Below are 27,852 nucleotides of genomic sequence, written 5' to 3'. Positions count from 1 at the left end.
AATAAAGCTACTCTCTCCAGAGGATCTGAGTAAATCTTACCATTTTAACCTTTGGTGTACCAGAAGCCCACTTGGCTCCTACTGACTGAAAAGCATGTTGTACCTCAAGAAAGCCATACCATCGCTTTGCATGGACAGGAGCTTTGTTTTCCTGTAATTGCTCTTGCCATGTGTTGTTATCTGTTAGAAAACAAATAATTTTTCAAGCTATTAAATTATAAAAATGGAATGATTATCAACAGTAATTTTTAAGACAAAAAAAGATTATGATTTAAAAAAAAAAGTACTTATGCTCTTCCAAAAAGACATTTAGTCATGAGGACAGAAGTCATTCTAAAGCAAATTAAATAAACTCCCTCCAAACCTAAAACATACTGCATTCTTTCTTGGATTCATCAAAGCAGAAGGTGGGGTGGACTGGGGAACATACATTTTTCTTTGCATCACCCACCCACCAAAATTAATAACAACTTTTTTTTCAAGACAGAAATATAGGATATCCATCTAATGTGTCCAGATTCGATGTTTTCTAAGCTTTATCAGAAGAATCATGTCTCAATACTACACTTTATTTTTGAGGATCTGTATTCCCACAATCTATTTTTCAAGGAACACAACTTCACTAGAAAGATTCTGACGGGGAAAGGAGAAAAAAAATGAAAGAAATAAACTCCCTTCAGATTTCTTGCAAGAGCAGCAACTTTGAAAAAATACTGAAAGGTGTTAGCTTTTAATCTTGAATATGCATTTTACTTTCAAGAGTAATTTGGTTGTACTGAATGGTAGATTGACACCTATAAACTTTTGACATACATCTAAGACACTATAAAAACCAAACCCATAAAAACAGATCATCAAAGCTTCTTTTAACCTCCAAAGGGTATTTCACAGAGTAACATATACCTCTTTTAATAATTCAAACTAAACACCAAAGAAATTTCCTCTACTAAGATAATGTCATGGAAAGGTGTGTGTATATAATTTTACTCTGCATTACAAAATAATTTAAATATTTAATCCAAAATTTTGGGCCAGAGCAAATTTTCGTATTTACGCAACAGCTAATAAAGACTCTTACAGTTAACACAAAAGAAGTTAAAACAATTCCCTTCTATGATTACATCTATAGATTTCCAAATATAACGCTAATCTAAAAAAATTCTAGGGTTTCCTAAGCTATACTATTGCCATCACTAGCGATGCAGAAGCCAAGGCAGTATGCACTACAGCATACAGTCTGACATACTGCTAAGAGTCGCTACTACCACCCACAAAAAAGGAAACTGGAGGACTCCTGGTATACACTGATTGCAAGCCAATGAAAGCGAGAACATATACTGATACCTTTTAGTACAGCCCAGACACACAAGTCTGCGAGACTCAGAGAGTTTCCGACCAAGTATGTTCTTAGAGACAGACAGTGGTTGAGTTCTTGGACTCCTGAAAGAAACTGGCTGGCTGTGGACAACTTTGTAGCACTAAACTCCAGCCAATGGTCAATCTAGTTTTAAGGGACAAAAGATAGTCAAAGTTACTAAAGGAGTAAGAAAGAAGCTTGTTAAAAAACTGACATAATATACAATCCGTTTAATAGCAGAACAGAAAATCTTAACTGGAACATTAGCATTAAATATATTGGACAATAAATCATAATATATGCCTAAAGAATGTTTAACAGAACTATACTAAATGATTAAATGTATTCCTTCAGGATGTATTCAAACTGCTGAAAATAACAATTTTACTGAAGTTATTTCCATTGTTAGAAATAATCAGCAATTCATCGGTACTTATTTATCACACACAGTATATAATAATCGTCATTATCTTTCAACTATTTAGATACCACATTTGCGACCTATCTGACCTTCCTGGTACTGCTCCTGGATAAGTATACCGACTTTGCCTCAATCCCTATCTTCTCTGCCTCATCTCCTTTTAGATTTGAAATAATCAAATCCCTCCGCCACCTCATTTCCCTTCCCGCTCTCCTGCAAAACAGTCTTCTCCCATAAAAGGAAATATATCTTGGTACATAAACAAAAAAAAACCCCTAATAATCAGGCCCTTAATGAATTAAGTAGCCCTGTCTATAAATTGAATCCCTCAATCCTGTAAGAGACTTAAGTATCTCTTCTAGTCCTCTGTCACTATTTCATGTGCAAGTGTTCTGTAAACTGCATCAGGAATCCTTCCAATATTCGAGCCAACGTGGCAGGCACAGATGTAATTACACCACCACAGAGTTCAGTTCAGTCATTTGCAGTTATGCTCCAAAATATTTGCACCACAAATGCAGCTGTCACTGTATTTCTTAAAGTATAATTTTAATTTTGAAAGATGAAGAAATGAAGTATTTTATCAGAAATATCAATCTTGATAGTGTGTTTGCAGATGTCTAGGTTTTTGGTCAGAAAGTTTAGATAGCCACAAGATAACCTACAACTTTTTAAATGCCTTACAAGCAATATACTAAGACAACACTTCCCTTGAGACCAGATATAAGGGCTGAAGAGTGATTACTACTAGCTTCAAGTAGTTGTAGAAAAGAGTTAAATCAAGTCTTTCGGTCCCTCCTCAAATTTCAGAGGAAATAAATTTCAATTTATATGTTTGTTTCAGCCACCAACTTAAAATTCAGCATATGATTATTCTGAGCTAGACTCAGGAAAAATACCCTCTCAGTTCATATCATATCCACAGTTCCTAATAACTTTTTGCAATCTGTATAAGCAAGGAAGAGCAAAAAAGTTCCCTCTTTGGCATAAAAGTTCTGGTGCCCTCGTGGCACTGTTTGTGAGGCACTACAGAATACAGAGCTTTGCATGAGGGAACAATCCATCTGTGTGGCGATGCCTCACCACTGAAAGAAATTGGGGTCAGGATTTTGTCCATCATATACAGCAAAAAGTAATTCAGTATTTCCATGTCATACAGTGTTCCTTGGTGTTACACTGAAGTGTTAAAAGGTAGCAACTGATGGCAACAGAGCTGAGGAAAGCAAAGAGGGAAAATCGTAGATATCACCTTCCAACCTGAATCTAATCTTGGTGAACTGTCAGGTTACAAGTTGCTGTTGCAAAGGTGGGGAAGGGCAACCCTTTCAAAGCTCAGATTTATGACTCTTCTTTATAAGAAGGAGCAAGCTTAAGAAAGCAAAACCCTCAGCATCCCACACAGCTGGAACCTCAGTTCAACAATAAGATGCAGAACTATAGCCACAAGTTCAAAAAAAAACCCCAAACAAACCAAAACAAAAAAACCCACAGGTTTTGGTCACAGGTCGAAAGAGAAAAGAAAAAGGAAAAAGAAAAGAGAGGTGCATGATTCCTTCTCACCTCAGTGTGTTCCAACAGATTTGAACCATATAACCCAGCAGAACCAGCAACTCTAGCCAGATAACGAGCTATTGAGTTCACATCGGTAAATGAAACATGCCTAAAAAAAGAAAGAGGCAAGATAAAGGTATATTAAATTACTACCCCCAGTTCAATTTTATTTGTGCAGACATAGTTGAAACATGTAAAGCAAACACAAAATAATTTCTGGGTGAACCAACAGGTACCAGGTCATCAGAACTATAAAAAAAAAAAATCTAGCAAAAGACTGTATCAGTCCTTGCTTTTCTATCACCAGATGGAACAATAAGCTTCTGAACATGAAACAGTTTTGTTTAGATAGACTGAAATTAAGAAAATAAAACTCTGATTATTCTTTCAAAGAATAAAACACTCTCTCCACATCTGACAGACTGCAGAAGTGTAACCTAAGCTACATATTTTCCAGAATATAAGGAGCTAAATCAACATTTGTTTTCATGCAAGAAGGATGACTTTGAAGAGGATTCCTAGAGAATCTACAGAGGAATCAAGAGGTCTCCATCATGGTTTTAAGGGCTAGCACCAGAGGAGAAAAACCTGTTCATTTGTTACTCAATTTACACTTCATAGAGACTATTATCCCCCAGGTTGAACAAACCTGGCTGCCTGTATTTCTGGTTTTTATCCAGTCTTCTCCAGATAAAAGACTAATTTGAATTTGTTTTTCCCATTCTGCTGTTAAAAAGTCTCAATAGATCTGGAGCCGAAAGGCTCTCCAAAGAGAATACTTCTTTCTCTGTTTTAATCTCCCCTTTCTACCTCACATACAGTATTACCAAAACCTGCATACTGTCAGAAATCTAGCTTCAAATTCATCTAAAATAAATGTGAACATTTTCATTAATATTTACTACAGAGCTTTGGAAGAAAGATGTATCACAACCATCAAATCTCCAGATAATCTCCACAGTCGCGCATAAGTGTAGATTACAAAATTAGAGCTCCAATTGCTTCTAAACAAGCGTTGACAGCAACAAAGAGTTCTTGTAAGTGATCTGTTCCACTCAATTTAATGGACTGAATGCTACACTTCAATTTGTCCAAACAAGGTTTCATTCCTGTTCTGCCATTATTCTGTACTTTCCTGTTATGCCTATGTCCCTTACAAAATTAAAAGAATTTTTGATAGCCCACAAAACGCCTTGCAAAAATCCATGAAAGTTCTGAAAAAGATACAGAAGACTTCTTGATATATTAACAATTATAATGAGTCCCATTTTTAGCACAAATAGATCAGCCAGTCTCATTAGGTTAACTGCACTAAAACCTAAGGAACATAGTTCATTTGTAGTTTTTTTGCTTCTAGCTTTTCAAGCTTCTGGGATCCAGTATACAGAAGATCCATAAAATGTAACTAAAAACAAAAGCCATAGTGGGGGGCTTAACACACACAAAATTTGTCCTATTATAATTTCACGCTCCCATCAGGTTTTAATGAAGCTTTTTCAAACTGAGAAAAACAAAACATTTCTAATACATTTGCATCTACAGAAAGTCTGTGAAATGCATTTCTGTTGTTTTCACTAGTCCATACTAAAACAAATACCCTTGATTACACAAGCAAAACTGAATAAATATATGAAACCTGACAATGTTACTCTGAGTAAAATCTTACTTGTGCTTAAAAAGTTGTTTATTTTCTTTGGGAAAAAAAGATCTACTTCCACCCAAACATAGTGCTAATTAGCCTCCTTTCTTTGAAAAAGTTACAAAAGCTTAAGGCTGCTCTTTGCAGCTACTGCCTGCTAACTCTAGGGGTAAGTAAGGAAGAATAAACAGGGACAATGTAACCTTACAGGCAAAGAGTCAGTGTCTCTCGAAAGTGACATCAAATGTCACATAATTAAATACCAGGGCAAATATTCAAGAAGCAACAGACAAGACTGGAGAAGGAAAAAAAAAACCAAACACAAAAGAAACCACAGAGAATCTCCAATTGTAATAAATCATTATTTGAATTAATTTGTAAAAAGCATAGCAGAATGGTTCTGTGGAGATGTTAGATACATCTGCCTAAGAGTAATACTAAGAGTATCTGCCTAAGAGTATGTGCTCACAACACAGAAAAGTTGTACTGCAGTTTGTTATCTGATATGATGCAGGTATACTAAAACACTCCATAAAGCCCTCAGCATTTAGCAGAGTGGTTTGTTTAGGAGCTATTATTACCATATGAAGTTTTGAAGCTAAGGCTTCAAAAATAACCTTTAAAATAGAAGTCATCATCTCAAATTAGTGATAAACTTCTCAACTAACAACCTGACAGCTAAGTTTCAACTTGTTTGCTGAAAAGTTTGTCACCGGATGTTAAGTGCACTTCAAAATATAACCTAGGAAAACAGCAAATGTTCTCTCTTGTTCAAGTCGAGTCATTAGAACTAATGGTTTCCCGAAAAAAAAAAAAAAAAAAAAAAAAAAATCAGTCTGAAATATCCCAAGTGAATTTCAAGTCATGCCAAAATAAGGTAGCTTCAGCAGAATTGATGCCATGAAATCCATTTAACAAAAGCATCAGTTGAGATACGAGTTCAGCTGATGCTTCTCAAGTTACAGACACGCTTTTAACAGACTTTAAAATAGAGAATCAATTTTTTAAAATGATTCTACAACCAAGTAAGAGAAAATTAACGCAATATTGAGGTTTGGAATAACTTCTTAAACATAATCCAAGGCGAGGGATGAGAGGACACTAACACACAGAAAATTCCATCAGATAGAACCATGATTCTAGATATTACCCCCATGTGGCCAAAGTGCAGACAAAGAGGTTCTGCTTTACATTTCTGACATTCTCCATTACAGCTAAAATGAGTGTGTTTGCAAGGCAGTGGAAAGAAGGCCTGAGAATATAAAATTATTTAATAAAATAAAATCTTATTTCAAAGCAGAGTATATAAATTTATATTATTCCAAGATCATCCCCTGTGTCACAGGAGTGTGACATCTTTTGGTATATACATAGACACACGCTGCCAAAACTGTGAAAGGAAAATGAAACCAAAATCTGACTAAGACTACCTAAGGGGAAAACCTCACGTAACTAAAAAATATCCAGTTAACTCTCTATTATGTAAGCTGTATCCCACATGTGCATAACACACACCAAAAATTATTATTACTGTACCAATCAAGCTCCAATACAACCTGCCACATTTCTCTTGCTTCAATTCAAAAGTCACAAATTCAGTGCCATCACTAGGCACAGCAAAAGACAACATGTAAAATCAGAGATTACAGTAAGGAAAGAACTCATATCTGAGTTCAAGTCTAACATTTTAAACAGAAAGCAATATTTGCAACCAATAAACAATCATTATGGTTGAAGATCGTGAATCATCCTGTGCCTTTTTTGCAGAAGTATGTACATAGTGACAACCTCTTTCCCTAAGGTTAGAAGACAGTTGAAAAGCACAGCCAGTGTGAATTTGTGAGGATCGAATCAGGATCTCCACAACACAACATAAAAATACTGTGTTATTTTTATAACCGTTCTACAGACATGCAGAAATACTGATTTATGATGTATTGGTGGCTTTAACGGCATCTTCTGCTGAAATAGCTCACAAAATGAGAGTTTGTCAGCAAGTCTGTGAACAATACATTTTTTTCCTGTTCCTTCAAAAAACAATCAGTACTCAAGCACTACACTTAAAATCGCTAATTCCAAACTCATCATAGTGGTAATATACTTTGTTAGGACTGCAATGTTTATGGGTCAAAACATACTCCTTACTGTATATACTAGACATCAGAGATTTCCACTGATATGTCCGCAGTACTTAAGATATCAAGATATCTCCTCTTGATACATCCAGGTATCTTACCTGATATGGAATCTAAGATGACAATGCAGCTTCCCAAAACTAACAGCATTAGTCCTGCATTTCTGATATGCATATGATCCTACTCAGATCATAAAAATCACCTTCATGCCCCAAACTTGAAGATATTTATTCCAATGGCAGACTATTTTTAGAATGACAGACAATAAATTTCTACAAAATTTTCCAAGATTCTTTCTACAGGATGCAGATACACTGGATAGCTCAGCATAGTTCATTAGCACTCTTCTAAGATAACATCATGCCTTCAGTTACATGTAGCAGTGAGCCCAAAACAATGATATATAAAGCTTTAAAATTCATTCCACCACAGACGTACACGTCCAAGGAATCCTGTATACCAATCTTGCCTAATATAAAATGGCCTTGCTTTTGATAATCCATGGCATCTCAGAAAGGCGAATACCTAAACAATAAAGTGACTGGTACAGCATAAACAATTAGACATAAGTGCGTGCAAGTAAGAAGGTTTCCATAAAGATCAAATTTAGAATATACTGTAAATGTTTTGTCTGTGCTACAAAGAGACATCAGTAATACAGCGATGAATAAAACTGTATCCTTCTCTTCCTCCTACCTGAAGAGGTTACTGTCAATGTTACAGCCACGTGATTTTTAAAACTGCTGACCCAAAGCTAGAAGGAGAGACGCAAAGTCACTTACTCGGACACACGGAGGATGGTTTCTTTGCCTTCTTCCACTGAAATTTCAACATCATTCTTTACATGCTCCACCGTCAGCAGAGCTCCTTTAAAAAATAAGAGAAAAAGATACTGAACTTTCTTCCAGGAAAACTGTCTTTCATAGTAGCAACAAAACAGTTGCATTTCTTATCAAATAGGACCAGGTGACTGAACGGGCTCCTTCAAATAAGATTGCCTAGGGAAGAAATCAATGTTGTCTCATATGCAAGAGGCTTCTTATTCTTGGCAATCCTTACAGCTTCAAATTGATCTTGTCCAGCATACAGTAACCTGCAGTGAGCTCAGCAAGTGTCAGCAGCAATACATTTTGATTCCTAAGGGTATTGAAAAAATTAGTCCTGTCCCCCAATATATGTAGAGAACATAATCAAATTGCTTTTAATTGAACAGTATAGGAGCGCACTCCATCCCAGCCCTGACATATGCATCAAAGGAGATCAATTACTGAAAATACCAGTACTTTCTGAACAAGAATGAGACTATCTTTAACCTGATTTAATGTTTATGAAAAGATTAGCCATTCAAAACCAAGAAACTCTATCCATGTAAAAGTGCAGGAAGGTTATACAGGGTTTTCAGGGTAAGTAGTTCACCAGTGACAGTAAAGGATGGCCTCTAGAAATAAAAGAATTATTGAAGTTTTTAGGCTACATCATCAACTGGAGGACAGCTCTTGCCCATATTTAAAGTGGCTTGATGCAAACCTGCTCTGATCTCGATGCTCTATAGCACGATACAGGAGCTGAAACAAAGCACCAAGCTAACTTGGCTGTATTTCTGGATTGGCTCTGGGCCAAATTCAGCCTGCTCAGCATAAGTAGAGGAGCTTATGTTCTTTTGGTTTGCTCAGAAGCACGTACAAAGACAGCAAGCTTTTGGACAGGCAAATATTACTTAAATGAAACCAGCCAAAGGACTATAATCTAGGTCTTGTAAGGCATCTAACCTGTTACAGTCTTCCTAGCATGCCGTGCACTTTATCTTCCCTAGAACAACGCACAGACTACCCGAGGCAGATGATGTTGTAAACTATTAATACACTGGCCTAAATACAAAGCAGTGGAGCTAGGAATCCACTAGCTCTCACCTCTGCTCAGCTGCAAACCCTTCTTGTGGCATTAAGCTTTTATCAACAGTAAGTCAAGGCTCTTTTCCCATCCCTCAGTTATCCATCTGTGAAAGTCAGGATGACATCCCTTACGCAGTATGTTTGTAAGACATGTAAGTATTTTAATAACGTGCACAGAAATGCTTTGAAAATGACAAGTATGCACACCAAGCTATGTAATTAATACTAATGACATTAAAAGCTACTACACTTTTCCCAGTGCATAGCCATGATGAATAGTACAAAGTAGGAATGAGTAGGATGTGTGCCTGTCTTCTTGATATGTTTACCAAAGTGTTTCTGTTGTAATATGTAATATTTCTGATATAATTATGCAATCTCCTGAATTAAATCTCTAATGCCAGTCACCAACTATCAAAAGAAAAGAATCCTCCAAAACCCCTAAACCCATATTAATCATAGCTCATATTGCATCATAACTTTTCTAGCAAATCAGTATAAACAAGTTTCAGGAGAAATGTTATTTAAAACTTATATATTATTATACCTTAAATCAGTAGTCATATGCAAGCTGCATTCAACTGAAATGCATTTGGGAATAACAGCATGAAAAAAAACAAAAAAATAAACTAAGAATGGGAAGAAAATGTATTTTGAACAGTTGTAACAAAATGGAGAAATTATATGATATACGCATAAAAGGCTGTTTCCAGGTGGCAGAAAGTGTCATGAAGGAGGTTCTCACATTTTTAAAGGCAAAATGACATCGAAGGACAGCGAGCAACTGAAAAAGCAAGATGTTGCAGTGCAACTTTGAACCAGCTCCCCAGACAAGCCGGCTTTTAACATCAGGTTAGAACTGAGAACGAATTAGCAATTAGGCAGAGCTCACAAACGAGCAATCTGAATTAGGGCTGCTCTGAACATTTAGCCCCAACGCGCTAAGTCACCCGAGGGGTCTCCCTATGACTCAGTGTCTTAGCGTAAGTTATGTGAAGTGCCGGCAGCTGTCACCGCTGCCCGAGCGGCTCCTCGAAAAGAAACCTGCAACCTGCTGGAGACCGGCCGCCCCGCGGGCGGCAGGACCAGCCCTGCCCGACCCCGGCTCCGGTCCCGCCGGGCAGGCGCGACGGAGCGGCCGCTGCGGAGCCCCGAGCGGGGCCGGGCTCCCGGGCAGGCGCCTCCTCAGCGCCTCAAGCGCCAGGGGGACCCCACGGGGGCCCGTCCCGGCGGCGACCCGTCCCGGCGGCGACGTGGCCCCCTGGCCGCCGCCCTGCCCGCCGGGGACCGGCCCCACCGCCCCCCTCAGCGGGGGGGGTGCTTGCCCCGCGCCCCGGGGACGCGCGCCAAGGCCGCGGCGCGCACACGGCCCCGGCCTGCAGCGGGGCCGGGCCGGGCCGGGCCGCAGGGGAAGGGCGGACACGGGCCTCCCCGCACGCCTCGCCCGTCCCCGCACGCGGGGACAATCGCCGCACCGGCGCGCGGCGCCGCATGATGCAACACGGCGGCCCCGCGCCCCGCGCACGGCCGGGCAGGCGGGCGGCTAGGGGAGGGGACGGCGTCCCGCCGGACCCCCGGAGCAGCGGGGAGGAAAGCAAGGTCTGGCCCGCGCTTACCGAGCGGGGGGCTCCCCGCGTTGACGGTGAGGCTCAGCGCCGCCATCCCGCCGTCACCCGCCGGCGCCGCGCCGGAACCAAAGGAGAGGGCGGGGCGGGGCGCGCGGCGGCGCCAGCGCGGCAGGGGCCAGCTCGCAGGCCCCGCCCCCGGCCCCGCCCACCCCGCTACTTCCGGCGCGCGTCGCCGCCGGTCGGTGCTTGCGGCGTGCGGGCCTGAAGGCCGCTGGGCGGGAGGAGGCGGCCGGGTTGGGGCCGGCCGGGCGGGCGGGCGCTCGGTGGGGTCCGCCCGGCCCCTCGGCGTGCCGGCGCGTCCCTTGTCACAGCTGCGCCGGCGATTAGGCAGAGCCTTGCCGAGAGTTCGGCGGGAGTTAAGTGTGAAAACTCGTGAGCTGGGTGTCTGGCAGCAGCCGTAAAGCCTGCTTCAGTCCCTCTGCTGTGTGTGATGATGCGAACAAATCAACCGTTGCAACGTGTACCGACACGTCTGAGTACAGTGGTTTAACCCATCTGTTTTGGAATATCACTTGTTACGCTCCTCACAAACGTGCAGGTTTTTGGCCAAACTACTCTTGGAATGAGTTACAAAAACACTGTGTCAGCAGATTTTCACAGGAGACACACTCAAGTTCACATTGTTACAAGGACAATGCAGTGTCACTGTGCTTTGCTTTTCCCCCCCCCCCCCCCCCCCCCCCAGTCTGTTTTCTAGATGGTATTTTAGCACCTAATGTGCTAGCAGAGAAATTCTCAAATGCTTTGATTGGTGGGCTGGTGCTGAGGGGGTAGTGGTGTAGCCAGAGCACAACTGCACCTTATGTTCTGGCTTTTATCCTTGGTTCCTGTTGCTGCAGTTTATTTAAAGTTTCCTCAACATTCTCCTGTGTTGGCAGTTTTACAGCTTCTGTCAGCATGGAAAGCGGTTCCATACATAAGCGTCTTTACACATGGGGTAGAAGCTGGTGTATGGCACGTGTGTTCTACTCCCACTGAGGTAGCTGTAAATGAGCAGAGAGATAAATTACAGCAGAATTAGGGGCTTACGCTGAGGAAATTTTCAAACACATAGCAAGTTTCAGATGAAAACAAGGATACAGAGATGTAGATGAAGATTACTAACAGTGGGTTCTGTACTTTATTTCAATGATTACATGGAAAGACGACAGCAGGCTTTGTGTTGTCAAAGTCATTCTACATTTTATCTTGATGTGTTTTGCAAATTCATATGCAGATTTTCATGGGAATACTAAAGCATGCACGTCTGAGAATCCTGCAGAAGATAAAGGTGAGAATTATGTATAACTGAGGCAGTGAAATTAGATTAATCCAATACTTGCTATGTGGTTCAAACTTCAGTCACAATCAATATCTGGAATGATTCAATTTATAATGAGTCAAAATATGAAGAAGGCTCTAATTAAAGCAGGCTGACTGTCTTGAGTGCCTTACTAGTCATGCGCCTGAGGATGGAGAACAAAGGTAGGCTGTAGATTAAAGGCATAGAAGCACATGTTATTCCTACATATGCAGCTTTAATCCAGTGTCATGATAGCATTATGTACTGGCTGATGATGATAGAATGAGGTAAGTGATAATCTTGCTAATTTATCTGTAAATGTTATGATAAGATGATCTCACTAACGAAGGAGTTTCCTCAGATCCTTTTCCATGTGTGCACATGGAGAGACTGGGAACACTTTAGCAAGAGTTGCCTCGTTCATATCTTTTCGTGTCAAGATGTTCCTGTTTGCTGGAAATAGAGCCAGCTTTAAGCCAGTGTAGTCATATTGGTGTTACCCTACTGTGAGGAAAGGATCTAATCTAAGGGCTCTTAAGCAAATTAGAGTTGTTAAATACCTTGTGTGATGAAAGGAGAAAAAAGTAACTTGAACACACTGTTGAAAACTGTATTTTGACATTTTCTTCTGTATGGAAAACAAAGGTTTTTTGCATCTTGAAGTTCAGTGCTAGTTTAAACATGGTTTAAGTAGACCAAGAGTGTAGTTATTTGGAGGACTTAATCTTGCAGGCAGGGAGGAAGTGAGAATGAGTGCAAGGCAACTTGCAGGCTACTTTGCCATTCATAGTGTCAGCAGAAGTTAAGACAAAAAATTATGCTGGGAGAGGTAAGGCATTCAGTCTTTATGCAAGCAAGCAGCTAAGGTCAAGCATGCTCCCCCACACCACAAGCCTGAGAACCCAACATATGCCACTCTTCTATCCACACAGAGAACAGGAAGACAAACACAACTATGTGTTGCCCATTGAAACTGGCATCAACTCATGGCATGCCTCAGCATGTGTCACACTGTTAGGGAAAGGGGGGCCCTACAACTCCTTAATTTGAGGGTAAGGGACTTAGGTCACAAAATCTGGAGAAAACAAAGTACATGGGGCCCCACTGGTTCAAGATACTCTGAACCCTAAATTCAGCTTGAAGAGACTTCATTTGTTTTGGCTAAGGTTGGCAATTTTAGCTAGTCATATGTAATTTATTACTTGTTCTCTTTTGTGTTCAAATGGACCGAACAGTTGAATCCTGATTTCCTAACCCCACACCTGTGGGAAAGCTGACTGAAATAGGGTCTTCAATTATTAAGTTCATTTCAGATGATCTTATCCCCTGCTCTCTCCCCTCCTCTAACATGCCTATGATCCACAGGAGGGGGAATTGGTAGTGTCAGGTTCCTCAGCTCTTGGGGCTGTTGGAATGGCACCTGGACTTTGTTTCTCTCAAAATTTGGACATGTAAAATTTCAAGTTCTGGCATTTCTGTTGTGCCCACGTATGACAAAATGACCTAGGATGCCCAAAGCTCTCCAAGACTGAGGTGACATAGACCCCGACAGAGGCATTTCAGATCATCAGAGAGGTGCTGGGAACTCCTCCCCGTGTTGCAGTTTCCTTGGGTTCTCCTCAAGTGAGGTGTCCTGAACCCTGCTGTATTAATGCTTTCCTGATCCTCAATAGATCCAATGATCCAGAAACCCCTATGTCAGGCACCGGAGGCCCTGCTGGACTGTGTCCTGGCTCCTGCGAAACTCGGACAACCCAACTCACCACAAACAGCAATCCTGGCCATCCCGAAACTGAGTGCAGATTGAAAAATTCAAAGATTCATTTCTAAGAATCAAAACTGTCACCTTTATAATAAGGGGGCTAATCCATCCAGGCAAATTTTTAGTCCATTTGTATTTAACACAATAAACTCTTATTCACTACATACAACAAAAAACATCAAGCAAGATCAGGTAAATGACTTAACATGATTTTGTGCCCTCAATATTAAGATGATTTTTGGATGGTAGTGTTATGATTAGCAGTACAGTCACAAAGGACAGTCACGAAGAATGAATACTCCTAAAGAATATGGAAAACAACTACTGAAGAAATGTGACTGTTTTGATGTTGTCTGCTAAACACAGCAAAACAATCCGATCCAACATATACCTAGAGATTCTGTATGTAATTTTGAAATTATTCAACACCTTAATGTAAGAATTCAGTTCAGATTCTATAAAACAAAATTTCAAGCTCAGTTATCTTCTTTCTTTTTCTCCAAGCTCACTTTCTCAGCCTTCCAGACCAAGCGAAGGTGCTTTACTGCTTTAAGGCACAAGAGATTGTTTAACGGTGTTAGGAATACGACTGGCATAATAGTCATAATTTCTCAAAGTGGCAAGGACCCCAGCTGAATTCATGTGTTTCACTTCCTTGTTATACTGAAATGAATTTCCATGGATATCAGTTATCTTGCCTGCAAAAAAAAAGAAAAAAATATTCCATCAAACAGGAGTCGGAGAGAGATAATCTGTTTTATTAGTACAAGTGTTATAACTAAAAAAAGACAGACTTTGGCGTACACATGCCTGTCATCAGATGTGAAGTATCTCTGCTCCTAGTTTAAGTGCAACAGTTTTTTATTAAATGAAATCAAATAACTGTTGGTTTTATTTTCTTTCAGCAATACTTAAATTCCTTGTGTTTCAGGAAAAGGAAAACAACATCTTTATTACAAATTAATTAAAATGCTTCCTGAGTAGTTTTTACACTGACCATTGATAAGAAGGAAAGAAAAATCCTCGGTTCAAGTAAAAGCCAGGGTAGGTCTATACAACCAACTCTGACATATTAATGTAGAAATACCCCAGCTGGTTTTAAGTGAGTTTCTAGAAATCACTTAGCAAGAGCAACACAGATCTCTATGAAAGGTAATTTAACCACGAGATACCTACAGCTAAATACAGCAGTATGCTGCCCCAGATTGCTTGGTTTTTTTGTGCCTGAGCTAACCTGTTTAAAGCTATCCCAGTTATCAACACTAGAGACTACAAAGGAGTTAAATAATGTCATTATGAAGCCTCTTATCCCTGCTTGACAGAATTTAGGACATCAAACCCCACAATTTTAGCATATGGTGGTAAAAGGTCCATCAACATGAACAGCAGAAAAACTATTATAATAATAATAATACTTACATTCAAATTCTTGTCAGTGAGACTTTTCATAACTTCTCTAACCCCTTACCCCCTAGAAAGGTGAAGTGGCTTATGTTGGCTGGAGACCACTAATTTTACTGAATTATATGAGTAACTTAATTTTGGAATTTGTACATCCAAGAAACAACTGCATGTTTGGCCTATTTTTGTTCTTTTAAAGTATTCAATGTCCACATATTACATAATATGTTACTAATAATAAACTACTATATCCAGATAGTAGGACAGCATGATTTTACTGTGTAGCCAACAGAAAAAAGCCATTTCTTTTGAAAATATTAAAATTAATATACCCAAAATTTCAGTGTTTGGCTTTTTTAATTATTTGACACTTATTGACTGTATTAGCCCAGGGCAAAACAGATGATATCATGATTTCTAGATCATTATTTGCTGTCCCTTTGGAGTTACTGTTGATTTCTAAGGGCTCAAATCTCCCCATGAATCGTGACTATTTAAAAATACATATGTACTGTCATTTTTCTCTCCAAAGACATGTTTGGAAATTCTGTTTTTCTATGAAAAATATAAATAACTTTAAATTGATGCAGTTTCATTTATCTTGGAATTTTGAATGCTATTAACTTACCTCCCACAGCATGCAGAATAGCTTCAGGTGCACATGTATCCCACTTCTTGCACCCAGGACTGGCAAATACATAAGCAGATGCCTTGCCTTCTATAAGTTGAATGATCTGTTATGAATAGAGAGTGGCAATCATTGAAAGGATACAGGCATTTAGAAATGGCTAAAAATAACACCAGGAAACAGGGATTAGATCAGTTTATTCTATGTACTTACGGTCAAAAAAGGAACACCAGCCATTTCTTTCTGATATTACAAGAAATTATACTAAGATTTAGAAAGTTATATTGTATTACCATTCTGAATGATCTATTTTTCATTGATATAAATACAGTCTGTAGGATGAAAATCTGCTTTTAGTTTCAGAAACAAGAATTTCCATCTTGTGCAAGTACTAAAAAAACAAAGTGGAAACTATCTCCATGTTGTTTTGGTTCCATTTTGGACTTTGCACACGTTGGAAAAAAGAGATTGGAAGGTCTGTTTTTGACAGCCATGACAAAACTAAGCTTTAAAAACTGCAGCAAATTAGTATTCCCCATATGGAAAGAAGTTTTGCAAAGGAAATATCACTGTATGCTTCTATTTTTATCCTTTCATTTGTGCTGCTAGATAATTGCATTATCATGAACAGGAGGAAATGTCTAATAATTGTGATTAAATTGAATTCCCATTTAGTCATTCTGGTCTTATAACTTTTTATTTTCTCCCCTAGAAACAGAATACTGGGGAAGATGGACCTCAGCCATGACCAGCACGGCCACTGTTACAAATATACCTGTACCAAATTCTCTCTACCTCACAGCAGACTGAATGCCAGGAAGAGAAGTTGTGCTGGGGAAGGAGGAGGAAGTCTCCTGTACATTCATGCAAGTAAGCAAAGGATTTCTTTAAAAATTCTTTTTCCAAAGGTACCACCTCCCAGTAAAAACAGAAGATTTGAAGTTTTCATACCTTGTTTCCTGCTCCTCCAACTCTGATGATGCTATCTGGGTTTAGGGCACTGATGCAGTCATTTACCAGGGTACTGCTGTGAGAACGGGTGGTAATGATGATGTGTTTTCCAGCAGGTGCTTCTGTGAGCTGAAATCCAAAGGCACCTATGCCCAGGACTCCCCAGATTGTCCTGCCCAGCACAGCATCAGTTCCTGCCTATGAAAAAGGTACACAGGGAGTATAATATTAATACTGGGTTATACATTTAAATAATGACACTTAAAAAGAACTACTCTAGAGCCCACAGTGAGAAATTGGCTCTCTTTCCCTCTAAGGCAATGACATCATTTACCCTTTTCTTATCTGTGACATTGTGATGGTGTACTACATCCTCCTCCAATGACTGACAAGTTAATATTTGTATATTTCTGTACTTCAGGCACAATCTGTAACTGAAAATATCTTGTAATTTTAAGTGTTTTGTCATACCTATCACATAGAACATATAGAGTCAGCTGATGATGTTCATTACATCAGCTCAAGAGCTTTTTCTTTAAATTCTAGTAAGTTTAATTAATCAGACTGCATCATGAGCTTTTTCCCCCCCCTCACAGATAATACTGATAATCTCCAAACATGCGTAAATGCCTGTAGATTGGACATCCAGACTTACACCTGAAACCTGGCCTGATACGCTCTAACCCAGCTGTCAGGGACAGGTATGCTTGGTTTACTTAGGGCTGCAGATTTATGGCAGTTACCACACATCCCAAATGCAGCTATTGCATGGATTTAGTAAAGAATTTCTAGCAAAGACCGCAAAAACACCGATCTGTACTTGGTTTACAGTATGTACTTTATATGTACTGTAGTAATATGTACAGTATATATTATATATATACTGTATTAGTGTATTACACAAGCCTCAGGATTCAGTATGGCTGTTAGTAGATGCCTGAGATTCAGTTCCTGGAAACCAACATTCAAAATTGTGCATATTTAATAAAAACAACACCACCTTATACTACAACATTAACTCCACTGCACACTGCTTTTCAGTTCAAAGTGTGCTAACCAGAAATGGCTTAGGAGTGACAGTTAGAAATCACCTAATGCTTTTAAACAACTCAATGCATTGAATACCTCATAGTTGTAATATGGCTGGTTAATAACTCCTGCTATTGCTTTGCCTCCATAAGCAATTCCAATAAGAACTGTTACGTGGTCAAGGAGACCTGTACAGAAATAATATTAATGTAGTTATCCTTGAAAAAGGGGAAGTATATATATAAAAAGATCAACCCTCAATAGAAGTCCACAAATCGATATGCAGGGTGGTATCTTAAAAATGCAAACACTAATCAGGATTTTCAGGTGTTAATAGGTTGGTTGATATAATATTTTTAGTCATTTAGCCTTGAAGTCTGAAAAAAAGTGTCCCAGATAGAATTCTCTTAATAGAACTATGTTATAATTAACAAATAATGAGAAAGAAATTTAAAGATACAACTAAATAGCAGTATACGATGACATTCTTCTGTAACTGTGGTGTGGATTCTTTACTGATATTCAAAACTAGCAATTTGTCGACAGTTGTACATCTCTTTCCCTGAAAACGGGAAAAAAATATCTGCCTAAAAGATGTAGCAGGAGTCTAAAGTGAGGTTTCAGCATATTGGTTTTGGAGGGTTTTTTTTTTCCTTCATTTTAGGGTCTTTTTCTATGGACACAAATTAGGCTTTGCTGAAAAGAGTTTATTCCCACAACTGAAGAATTATGATTTGCAGGGAGATGTTTTATTTTGAAAGGGCTACAAATACAGGTGTGGTATTTGGGTTGTTTGAAGAGAAGGATGTAAATATAATTGAGCATATTCCTGTGCAAATGGGAGATTTAGTCCCTCAATTCAAAGTATATGCAAAATTGTAAGTTTGACTAAAAGCTTAAGACAACCTGCCAGCAATCAAGGGCAGCCCTTTGCTCCCTGAAATGATAAAAACTGGTGGGCTCTCAGTAGTCCATCAGGAATATTCAATACTGGTTAGAACTGAATGGAATGATTAAAAAAATCCATAGAACTCAAAAAGTACAGAAACAACATCAGCCTTATGAAACAACATCGTATGTAACTTCTATCGTAACACTACCTACACGTACATGCTGCTTTATTACACTGCTATAATTTTTTTGAATCAGCAGAATTAAAAGAGAAGCCAACCTTCAGTGTACTCCTTAGTTCCATCCAAGGGATCAACCCATATTACAAGCTTTGAAAATAAAAAAATAAGGCAAATTAACAAATACAAATCATGTAAATTACCATGCAGAGTATATATTTTATTTTAGTGCTTTTATTTCTTTATGGCAGTAAGGAAATAAAGAGATTCACATTTTTAACATTATGATATGACTGAAGCCTACAATTGTATCTTACACAAAAAAGGCTTAAAAACTGACTGGATCTTCTCAGCAAATATCTTAACAGAGATATGAAGGCTTAAACTGAACATGGAAATTACTTATGTCTAAAGCAGATTCCTTCCAAATTAATTTGAATCACAAGTTTTAAGACGCAGATTTCCATTTCCCATCATTGCACACGGGGATAGGCACCATTTCCAGCTCTGGAGGTGCGATTCTCATGACTACATTTCAGTTTTCAAATCAAAAAGAAAAACTGGCAACACTGAAATAACCTTTCTTCTTAATACATTCTTAGCTAAAATCAGTAAGTAATATATAGTGTAAAATATGAAGACATATGTATAACATTACCACATTACCTCTTCCTCTTTAATTCCCGTGTACTGAGCAGGACAAGTTTTCTTTAGTATTTCTTCACAGTGGCCATCTTCAATTAATTCCTCAGTTACCTCATCAGTAGGGAGTTCCTAACAAAAGGATTATCAGAATTGTTAGACAAAGGTGTTGGACTCACCTCAATTTGCCTTAGAACTGTGGATTTGCTTGCAGCTTACTTGACAGAGCTAATGCAATGGAAAAATGAAATGGGCTGGAAATACTTTTTTTTTTTTTAATAAAAAAGCCCACATGATTTTGTAAAACCTGCCAAAGCAAATTCCGCTGCAAGTTACTGCAAGATAAATTGTTAGTATGAAACAAACTAGTTACTTACTTCTTCTCCTATGATTGTCACCTTGGGAAACTTCCGTGCCAGGGAAGCACAAATGCTCATTTGTACCAGTCGGTCAGCTTTGGTCTGCAAGTCATTGGCTCCAGTCTGTCAAAGGATGGATGGGAATTTGTGTATTTCAAAAAAACTCCACCACCACCAGTACAATGGCCCATATGTCACTCTGAATATCTACCTTGTAATGAAAAAGAAGTCTAACTGGATAAATCATCAACCTAGTAGGTGATCTTGAGAGGCAGTCTAAAAACTGAAAGAAGCAGAGTTTCCCTGTACACCCCAGAGCTGAGGTAGACTGGTATGGTATTAGAACAATATTTACATGCTGTGTTCTTCTCATGCACTGGTGCAATTGTACTGAGTATGTATTTGTGCAAATACTACACTATGTACAGAATAAATTAATACAAGTATGAACCCAGATATAATACAAGAAGAGGAAAAAGCAAAAATTAAGATGTTTACAGGAAAAAATATTTTAAGGCTCATTGGAGAGACATGGCATATTAGGAAACAGGAGAAATACAGGGAAGGTGATTTAAAGATCCAATTAATCTGTCTTGTTTAAAAAAATAATAATGGAAACAATTATGATGTATAAACTTCTAAACAGTGAGCAGTTCCTTAGTCTAGCAGAGAAAGACCAAGAAGGGCCAGAAGCTAACCAGTAAAATTGAACGGGACAGTAACACCCATACATTTTTGACAGCAAAAATACCAGAGAGGCAATAGTGGATTTGGTGTCTCAAGATGACACGAAACAATGACTGAAAGCCTTCCCAAAAGATGCAGTGTAGCCAAACATGCCAGATGGGTTACAGTAATTTCTTCTTAAACATTAATAACTTGCTATACAGTGGAAGTGGGCAATTTATTAATAGTTTCTTGCCTTAATCTTCATCTATCTATGAGTGGAGGAGCCCTTTAGGTCCAGAGACAGAATCCCAGTAAGAAATACTTCTGTTGTTAGCACAGGAATTAAGAAAGCCAGTTCATCCAAGGATTTGCATCTTAGCTGAATCAAAAATTTTATCTGCTTGTATCTTATTTGGTGACAACACAAAAATTGTTTTATCCTACAGAAATTAGCCATAGGAATAAACTATTCTGCTTAGAATCTTGTAATGGGTTCTGCATTATTTCTGCATGCTCAAAAACCTAGTCTGTCCCGTATCTAATTGCCTATTTATCTGAAACTTGATGTTTGAAGTTTCCCTCTCATCCCCTAATAAATGTGGTACCAAGTTTAGACTCAGAAAGATCAAGTTATTGCAGAAAATGTCCTTTGTTCCAGGACACCAACCTAATACAACAGTATAACGTAGCTCTTCAAAACAGTCATCAATAATGTAAGAATGGCTGGGCAAAATGTCTACCTACCAATTCAGGAAAAAAAAGTAAAAATGCTACAAGGAGAAGCAATATAGGTGGAGAGCTTAGAGCTGACTGGGGTAAAGAAATCTCTGGACATCAAGGGAGGAAGGAGAGGAGCTAGCTAAAAATTCAAGCATCCTTGAACTATTTTTCCTCATCTAGATAAATGGATGGGAGGTCAGTATGTTGAGGGAAGAGGCAAAATGTTGTCTTCCAAGCTTTTCTGTGGCTTTCAGTAACGTCAGTTGGAATTGGTCTTGATGTTTGATGTGCAGAAAGAGGATGAATGATGAGAAGCAGCACTTTCTGTTCTTGTGCATCTTTTCCCTCCAGACTGTAAAGCAGAGGCACATAGAGGCTGTCTCTCTTTCATTCTTCCTCTTTCTTCACCAGCCACCTCTGACAAGCTTGCAGGAATCCTGAGATTGCTAGTCCCTCAAACAGAAACATCCTCTGTTGGTCATTGCTTTCGATCTGATTTTGTGCGTTTGTAGTATTCATTTAAAAAAAAAAAAAAGTATAACCATTCTTATTTAGAACCAAAATCACTTGTTACTTTTGATCATTTTTGTTACACTGTATTTACAATTATTTATGTAATTGGTTACAGAGCTTAAAATGTGTTCATTTGCTTGTTTTATTATATTAGAAAATGATTGAGCAATGCATTTCTGATTTACTGGGAAATAATATTAACACACGTGCATTTTTTCTAAAGTGAAACTGAATTAAATGGATAAAAGCCAGCATTTAGTTTTAGTTAAAACTACCTTAACCTTGCTGGACTCTTAAAAAATAAGCCTAATTAAAGTTGTTTATGCATTTAAAAATAACTGATCAATCAATCAAAGTACAGACAGTGCTTCCTTTGTACCTCTGGATGCAAGTATTTTAAGGCTTTCTTATAGTGCAGCTGCTTTGGTTTTTCCAAAAACCTAAAAGCAGGTTATGTGGGAGAATATATTCTACTTACATGTGTCTGAGAATCCTGCTGTGAATTTAAGTACTTTTGAAAACACAGATCATTACTATCCAGGGTTTTTTTAATTCTCTCCCCCATAAACCTCATTTTAATTGCTTAGGAAAAAAAAAAAAAGGGGAATAAGAAAAAACTTGCAGATGTTTTTGTAGTGGTGAATATAACTGGCCAAATGGGGAAAAAAGCAACTTTCCTTTTGCATCTACTATCTGAACTGACAATAAAATACAGGATCAGGCTTTTCTTCATAACTGGCTGAAAGTGCTTACTATCAGAAAAATGTAAATACCAGCAATTACTTCAATGTAAAGACCAAAAATAATATTATGTAGTCCGTAATATTGTGACATACCTGTAAAGCTAGAATTAAGTTTAGAAGTTAATTCCACCAATTCTAGTACTGTAGTCAAAAGAAAGATCCTGGCTGATCTGGCAGATCCTGGCAGTTTACTAATTCACAGCAAATTAAGAACTTCATGCAGATGATTGTAATTTCATTTCTGTTTTCTATTTAGAATTAAATTTGAAGCTCCACATTTATTGTGAAGCCTGTGATTTACAGTAAAATCTAAGATTATTTTTGTTTTAAGAAACTAAACACTGATTTATCCTAGTCCGAAATTCATCAAGGGCACAGTACGTTAAGATCTACTACAGATGTTAGAATATAGGTATGGAAGTTAATGGGAAAGACTTATTAATTCTGACATGCTATCCAAAGCTTGTATTTTGTGAGGGGAATTAGGACAAAATTATGGTATGTTTCTTTTAAGTGTCTAAACATTCTGTAGAAATACCGGTTAAAAGACACTTCTCCAGTGCACTTTTAATCCTTTAATAAGGAATAGTTCTTGTATCAGAGAGCTGAGGACTGTATTTCCTTCCCCAGTTGCTGATCTTCAAAAGTACCACTTTTACCTGTATTTAACTCAGCATTAATAAGAGAAATTAAATTGGAACAAAGTAAAAGTAATACCTTCTCCACTATCCCCAGATCTCCTGCAGCCATTACATTTCGAACAATTGTTGCAGCTTTTTCCGCAACAGAATATGCAGAGGCGACCACACGCATGAGTAGAGCTGGAGAAGCCATGCTGAATGCTGAAAAGAAACAAAAAGTGAACTTGTACATGTCTCTCTTCAAGGGAAGACAAGAAGAAAAATATTTTACGTAACATTCCAAACAGATACAGTTTAAACTGAATAGGAAGGGGAAAGTGGGTTACTGCCAGTGGGTAGTAATGAAGTGAGCTCTGACTTTTTTAATACAGCTAGCAAACACAGGGATATAAAGCTATTTTACACAAGGTTTTTCAAATATCCATGCTCTTTGACAGTGAACCTAGTTCTCCTCACTAAAATAAAACCTGGCATTAAAGAACGACAACAGCAGCAGCAGAAACGCTTTAGCGTAAAAGTTAAGAAGTGTAGTCTACACACGGTACTCATTTTTTGTACATTTTGAACATAAGTTCATTTTTTCAGATCTGAACCTACAGAGTTGGTTTGTGGCCAGACTCAAGTACAAGGCTACCAGACAGGATGACAAGAGCAACTTTACTTAATGTTTTTATTTGTTTAAATATAAAATAGGCTTTTGTAGATGGCCTAATCGTGGACACAAACCAGACCAATGATATACAAACACTGCACTCCTATGCAAAAGCCCATTCATGTAAATTTTACCATCCCTTCCGTATTTAACTTCTCTTGATTTCTTTAAGGAAATCTACTACATCTTTCTTCCTCCTCTCATCTGCGTCTGTTCCCCAGCACACACCAGTGTGATTCACTGTGCCTTGGGCTCCCAAATGGAATAGCTATCGCCCTTGCAAGAGGCCAGCAACCACCCGTTCCCCCCAGCTTTCCTCCACCTCGGGAGGAGGCGGGATTGGTAACCACGCTGTACGCTTTAAAATGCCGAGCTAATTGCTTTTTGTGTTTTCCTGTCAGGTTTTTTTCTATCTGTGTCGTTTTCATGGTGTCTGGGTTGGGCTCACACGTGTGACGTGCTTCCAAACATAAAGACTTGAGCACAGAGCTGGAAGAAATACGGAGTAAATCCTGTCGTGGTCTGAACTCTGCCGGCAGCCGGGCACCGCCCGCTGAGCGCCGGTGAGACTGGAGGAACACGGGGACAGCTCGTGGGTTAAAATAAATAAAGAAGACGACAACAATTTAGTGATGGTAATAAAACAGCAACGGAAAGCCCAAATGGTAACGCAGACCGGGGCTGCTCACCCCGCTGACCGACCCCACCGAGCGGAGACCCCGCCACCGCAGGGCGGGAGGGAGCGAGAGCCCGCCTCCCTTAGCTACCCCGCAGAACGTCACACGAGATGGACTGCTCCAGTGGCCAATCCGGGCCCGGCACTCCGGCTGTGCCCCCTCCCAGCTCCAGAACATTAACCCTCTCCCGGCCGCAGCCAGGACACTCCTTACCCACCCCACAGAAGACGATATATTGGGCTTCCCTCACAATCAGCACCGGCAGCAATTGCAGCGAGTATTGCATAAGGGGCAGGAGGTCGTTATACAACACCTTTCCCTTCTTGCTTGAGAAATCTACTCGTGTGGATATAAGTGTAATATAATGAGGTGATAAGGCTAGCTACTGTAGATGATATTGATATGGCCTCAAGTTCACGTCTGTTTACAGCAGAGGCAAAATACAACGTTAGAGGTATCAAAATCCCGGATTTAGCTGGTGAAGAAACTTTTCAGCATTTTAGAAGCACTGTATGAGTATCTCAAAAGTCAGAAGATCCCTGAAGATGAAAGAGTAGACTGATTGTATAAGTACATTCAAAAAGCGCAGCGGCTACTGTTAATTATTATTTATTGCTCATGGATGGGAGCAAAGTGCCCTGGAGTGCTGTAAAATAGCGAAGGTCCACACCCAAAGAGCACATGTGAGCTATCTTGGAGTGGTAACAATGGTTACAGAGGAAATTTTGGAAATGCTACCTGTGGCAAAAAACAGCTCTTAAGAGCATGGAAAGACAGATACTATTTTAAGTATGTGCCATCATGTGAAACAAGTTAACAGGAAGGAAAATTGAATGTAGTTCATTCCAATACTGAGAACATCTGGAATATAAGCACTTTAAAGAGAGTAAAAACAGCAGCATATTAAGATAGGAACTTTGGGTTAAAGAATTGAGCCCAGAAAATGAAAATTTTATGCTTAGCTTCTCATTCTTCATTTGACTTTTACTTTACATTTTCTTCTGCTTCATAAAATAAGGTTAAACTTAACTGTTTTAAAGGCTTGATTTATTAAACGTTTGCATAAAGTTTCAAAGCACTCAGAAAACGCAACAGAAATACTATCTTAGATTCTTGAATCTTAACCCAAGGTGCTTCTTGGGCACATTTTTCTTGGACATTCTTAAGACAAACAAGTATACTTTCTTTCTGTAGTGAACCTGTACCTGAAGTCTCTAAATAAACCATAAAATTTTCTTAGGAAAACCAAGATTTTTAAGAGAAACTGAAATGGGACATTCAACACCCCCTCCTCCCCAATATAGAACTAACTAATGAATTGTAAAATATGTTATTACTGAACAAGGTGCCTTAAATTTTTACAGGGCTGCATCTCCTGTGTGGCACATTTTCTGGTGTGTTGGACCTTTTTTGGTTAGATAAGTGTGTGTGCTAGTTGGCCATAAGTTTCTCATCTGTGTAACGTTTTGATCACAAATTACTTAGTTTATTTACAAGTTTATGGCACATTCTTTCTGATGAGGGCAATGTCTAATGTATACTTACACAGTACATTCAAGAATATATTGCTTGCTTTGGACAAACAAGTTTGACTCTTACAAAACTGTACGGTTTACAAAGATGGCAAAACAACTATCCCTCAATTTAAATTTGCATATTATTTTCAAAACATACCTTGTCCTCCAAAGACCATCCATCCATCCTTTCTCCTAGCCTAGCAACCAAATTGTTGAATATGCTTTCAACTTGACAAATCAGTTTGCTCTGATACCTACTAAAATAAATGAGTTCTCCAGTTCTTGTTATGCATTTTAACTTTGAAATATTTAACTATTACAGGATGGCTACAATCAATTTACCAAAACAAGTACGAAGGATTTGTTGATGTTGCTGTCACAGTGTGTCTTCTGCAAACACCCATTTTCCACAGTTACAGTATCATCTGATGAAAGGACAAAATGGACATCCCCCGCAGCACGCCTTCAAACGCAAGTGCTAACCTATGACTTTCTTCCTCTTAACTCTTCAAAACCCAAGTGACTAGAGCTCGCTATTTCTTTACAATAAACTCTGGCTCACATCTAGTAAAAGATAAACTTTTCATTCTACATAGCGCAAGGAAACAGTATTTACCCATCCGAAGCAGGTTAGGACCCGAAGTGGGAATGCCTGGCTCGCACTGCTCTTCACCTGCAGACTTCCAGTGGGGAAGAGCTGCGCTACCTCATTTCACCGACGTGCTTTGAGGCCTTTTTTGAGTTTGCAGTAAAAAAAAAAAAAAACAACCAAACAAAACCAACCAAAAAACCAAAACAAAACCACAAAAAAGTGCCTGTTCCTGATTTTCTTGTCATCAGGATTCCAGCCGTGCAGCGCAGCCCAGCCCGTGTTACTGAACAGTAATGCATTTAATCTCTTAACGCGTTCCGCCGAGCACCGCATAACGTTACAGAGGTGGCCGTAGCTGACAGCAGAAGCTCTCCCTGCTGTCCCACAGTTAACTCACCGTCTCCAGCCTCGCTTGCCCCGGAGCTCGGCAGCCTCCCTTACGCTCCTCCGGCGACCGAGGGTTTCTCCCCCCCTCCCTCTCCGCCCGTCGCCGCGCACCAGAAGCGTGCGGGGCGCTCGGAGCGGGCCGGCAACCCTTCCTCCAGGTCCCCTCGCCAGGCGATGAAGTAACCCAAGCCGAAGTCCAAGCGCCGCCGGCCAGCCCTCGCTGCCGCCGGGAGCTCCCTGCCCGCACCGCCCCGCCGCCTCTGCAGGCGCCGCCCGCCCCGCGGCCTCTGCGCCGGCCCCTTCTCCCGAGCTTCCCAGAACTCGCCCCGATCGCGTCAGGGGGGCGCCCACCGCCTTTACAAAATTAGCTCGAAACGCCCCAAATCCCCGCGGCTCCGGGGAGGTCTGTGGCGCTCCCCCGGCCCGCCGGGAGGCCTCCGCGGAGGGGAGAGAAACGCGCGTTGCTGCGCGGCGCGGCCCTTCCCGCGGCCCGTCGCCGCCGCGCCGCTTCCCGTGGCGCAGGCGGAAGCGCTGCCGCAGCGCGCGGCGCGGGGAGCCCGGGAGGATGTTTGGGGTCTGGCGGGCGCCGCCGCTGGCCCGGGCCGGGCTGCGGGCCCGGGCGGGGGCCGCCTGGGGCTGGGCGCGCCCCGCCGCCTCGGAGGCCGGCAGCCGGCAGCCCGCAGTGGAGAGCCGGCAGGACTCCCAGTACGGGGACACGGTGCTGCTGCCGCGCAGCCGCTTCCCCGCGCAGCTGCCGGGGCGGCTGCAGCCCCAGACCGAGCTGGAGACCCAGCAGGTAGCGGCCGGGGCGCGGGTGGGGCTCGGCCCGGCGGCGGCGGAGCCCCGGCCCCGGGAGGGCGGGCGGAGGTTGGCTGAGGGGCCCGCCTTTTGCTGGGGCTACCTTCGTGTAGGTCTGGGCCTCCGCGGGTGCCTGGCCGGGCCGCCTGAAGGGAGCTCTCGGAGAAGGTTGAAGAGCTCGGGATCTTTAGTTAGT

General features: G+C 40.3%; 3 protein-coding genes across 9 annotated transcripts in view; 1 reads left to right on the top strand and 2 right to left on the bottom strand.

The window, feature by feature from the left end:
* EPRS1 (glutamyl-prolyl-tRNA synthetase 1) overlaps nt 1-10,741 on the bottom strand; it is a 42,648-nt gene extending 31,907 nt beyond the window's left edge. For all 4 annotated transcript variants that reach the window (XM_074817888.1, XM_074817890.1, XM_074817889.1 and 1 more), the window contains exons 1-5: nt 10,612-10,741; nt 7,886-7,970; nt 3,339-3,438; nt 1,345-1,501; nt 41-180 (exon numbers count right to left, since the gene is read on the bottom strand). In XM_074817888.1, the coding sequence (XP_074673989.1) occupies nt 41-180; nt 1,345-1,501; nt 3,339-3,438; nt 7,886-7,970; nt 10,612-10,657 (528 nt within the window). In that variant the 5' untranslated portion in view covers nt 10,658-10,741. The remainder of the gene's footprint in view (nt 1-40; nt 181-1,344; nt 1,502-3,338; nt 3,439-7,885; nt 7,971-10,611) is intronic.
* A 2,987-nt stretch (nt 10,742-13,728) lies between these two features.
* On the bottom strand, nt 13,729-27,372 carry BPNT1 (3'(2'), 5'-bisphosphate nucleotidase 1). 4 transcript variants are annotated; one of them, XM_074817886.1, is made up of 9 exons: nt 26,869-27,372; nt 23,110-23,234; nt 19,766-19,870; nt 19,413-19,520; nt 18,848-18,896; nt 17,773-17,864; nt 16,648-16,845; nt 15,697-15,802; nt 13,729-14,365 (listed from the first exon to the last, which is right to left on the bottom strand). In XM_074817886.1, the coding sequence occupies exons 2-9, from the start codon at nt 23,224-23,226 to the stop codon at nt 14,217-14,219; spliced, it is 924 nt and encodes a 307-aa protein (XP_074673987.1). In that variant the 5' UTR covers nt 23,227-23,234; nt 26,869-27,372; the 3' UTR covers nt 13,729-14,216. The 4 variants fall into 4 exon arrangements, with proteins under 4 accessions (XP_074673987.1, XP_074673986.1, XP_074673985.1 ...); XM_074817885.1 differs by lacking the exon at nt 26,869-27,372 and adding an exon at nt 26,496-26,858; XM_074817884.1 differs by lacking the exon at nt 26,869-27,372 and adding an exon at nt 19,959-21,628 and having other exon boundaries at nt 23,110-23,221.
* Nucleotides 27,330-27,852, top strand: part of IARS2 (isoleucyl-tRNA synthetase 2, mitochondrial) — a 29,296-nt gene continuing 28,773 nt past the window's right edge. The window contains exon 1 of the mRNA XM_074817883.1: nt 27,330-27,654. Coding sequence (XP_074673984.1) covers nt 27,424-27,654 — 231 coding nt within the window. The 5' untranslated portion in view covers nt 27,330-27,423. The remainder of the gene's footprint in view (nt 27,655-27,852) is intronic.

The sequence above is a fragment of the Strix aluco genome, chromosome 3 (genome assembly GCF_031877795.1).
Source record: "Strix aluco isolate bStrAlu1 chromosome 3, bStrAlu1.hap1, whole genome shotgun sequence".
In the NCBI taxonomy this organism is placed as follows: domain Eukaryota; kingdom Metazoa; phylum Chordata; class Aves; order Strigiformes; family Strigidae; genus Strix; species Strix aluco.
The sequence above is the reverse complement of the archived record's forward strand: the minus strand, read 5'-3'. Positions and strand labels throughout refer to the sequence as shown.

Coding starts and splice junctions, on each gene's coding strand:
- BPNT1 (XM_074817884.1), bottom strand. CDS start 20,120: ATGAGAAGAACACAGCATGTAAATATTGTTCTAATACCATACCAGTCT. Junction 16,846..17,772: donor AGCCATATTACAACTATGAG/GTATTCAATGCA, acceptor CCTTTTTCATAG/GCAGGAACTGATGCTGTGCT. Junction 14,366..15,696: donor TATTCTGCATGCTGTGGGAG/GTAAGTTAATAG, acceptor TTTTTTTTGCAG/GCAAGATAACTGATATCCAT.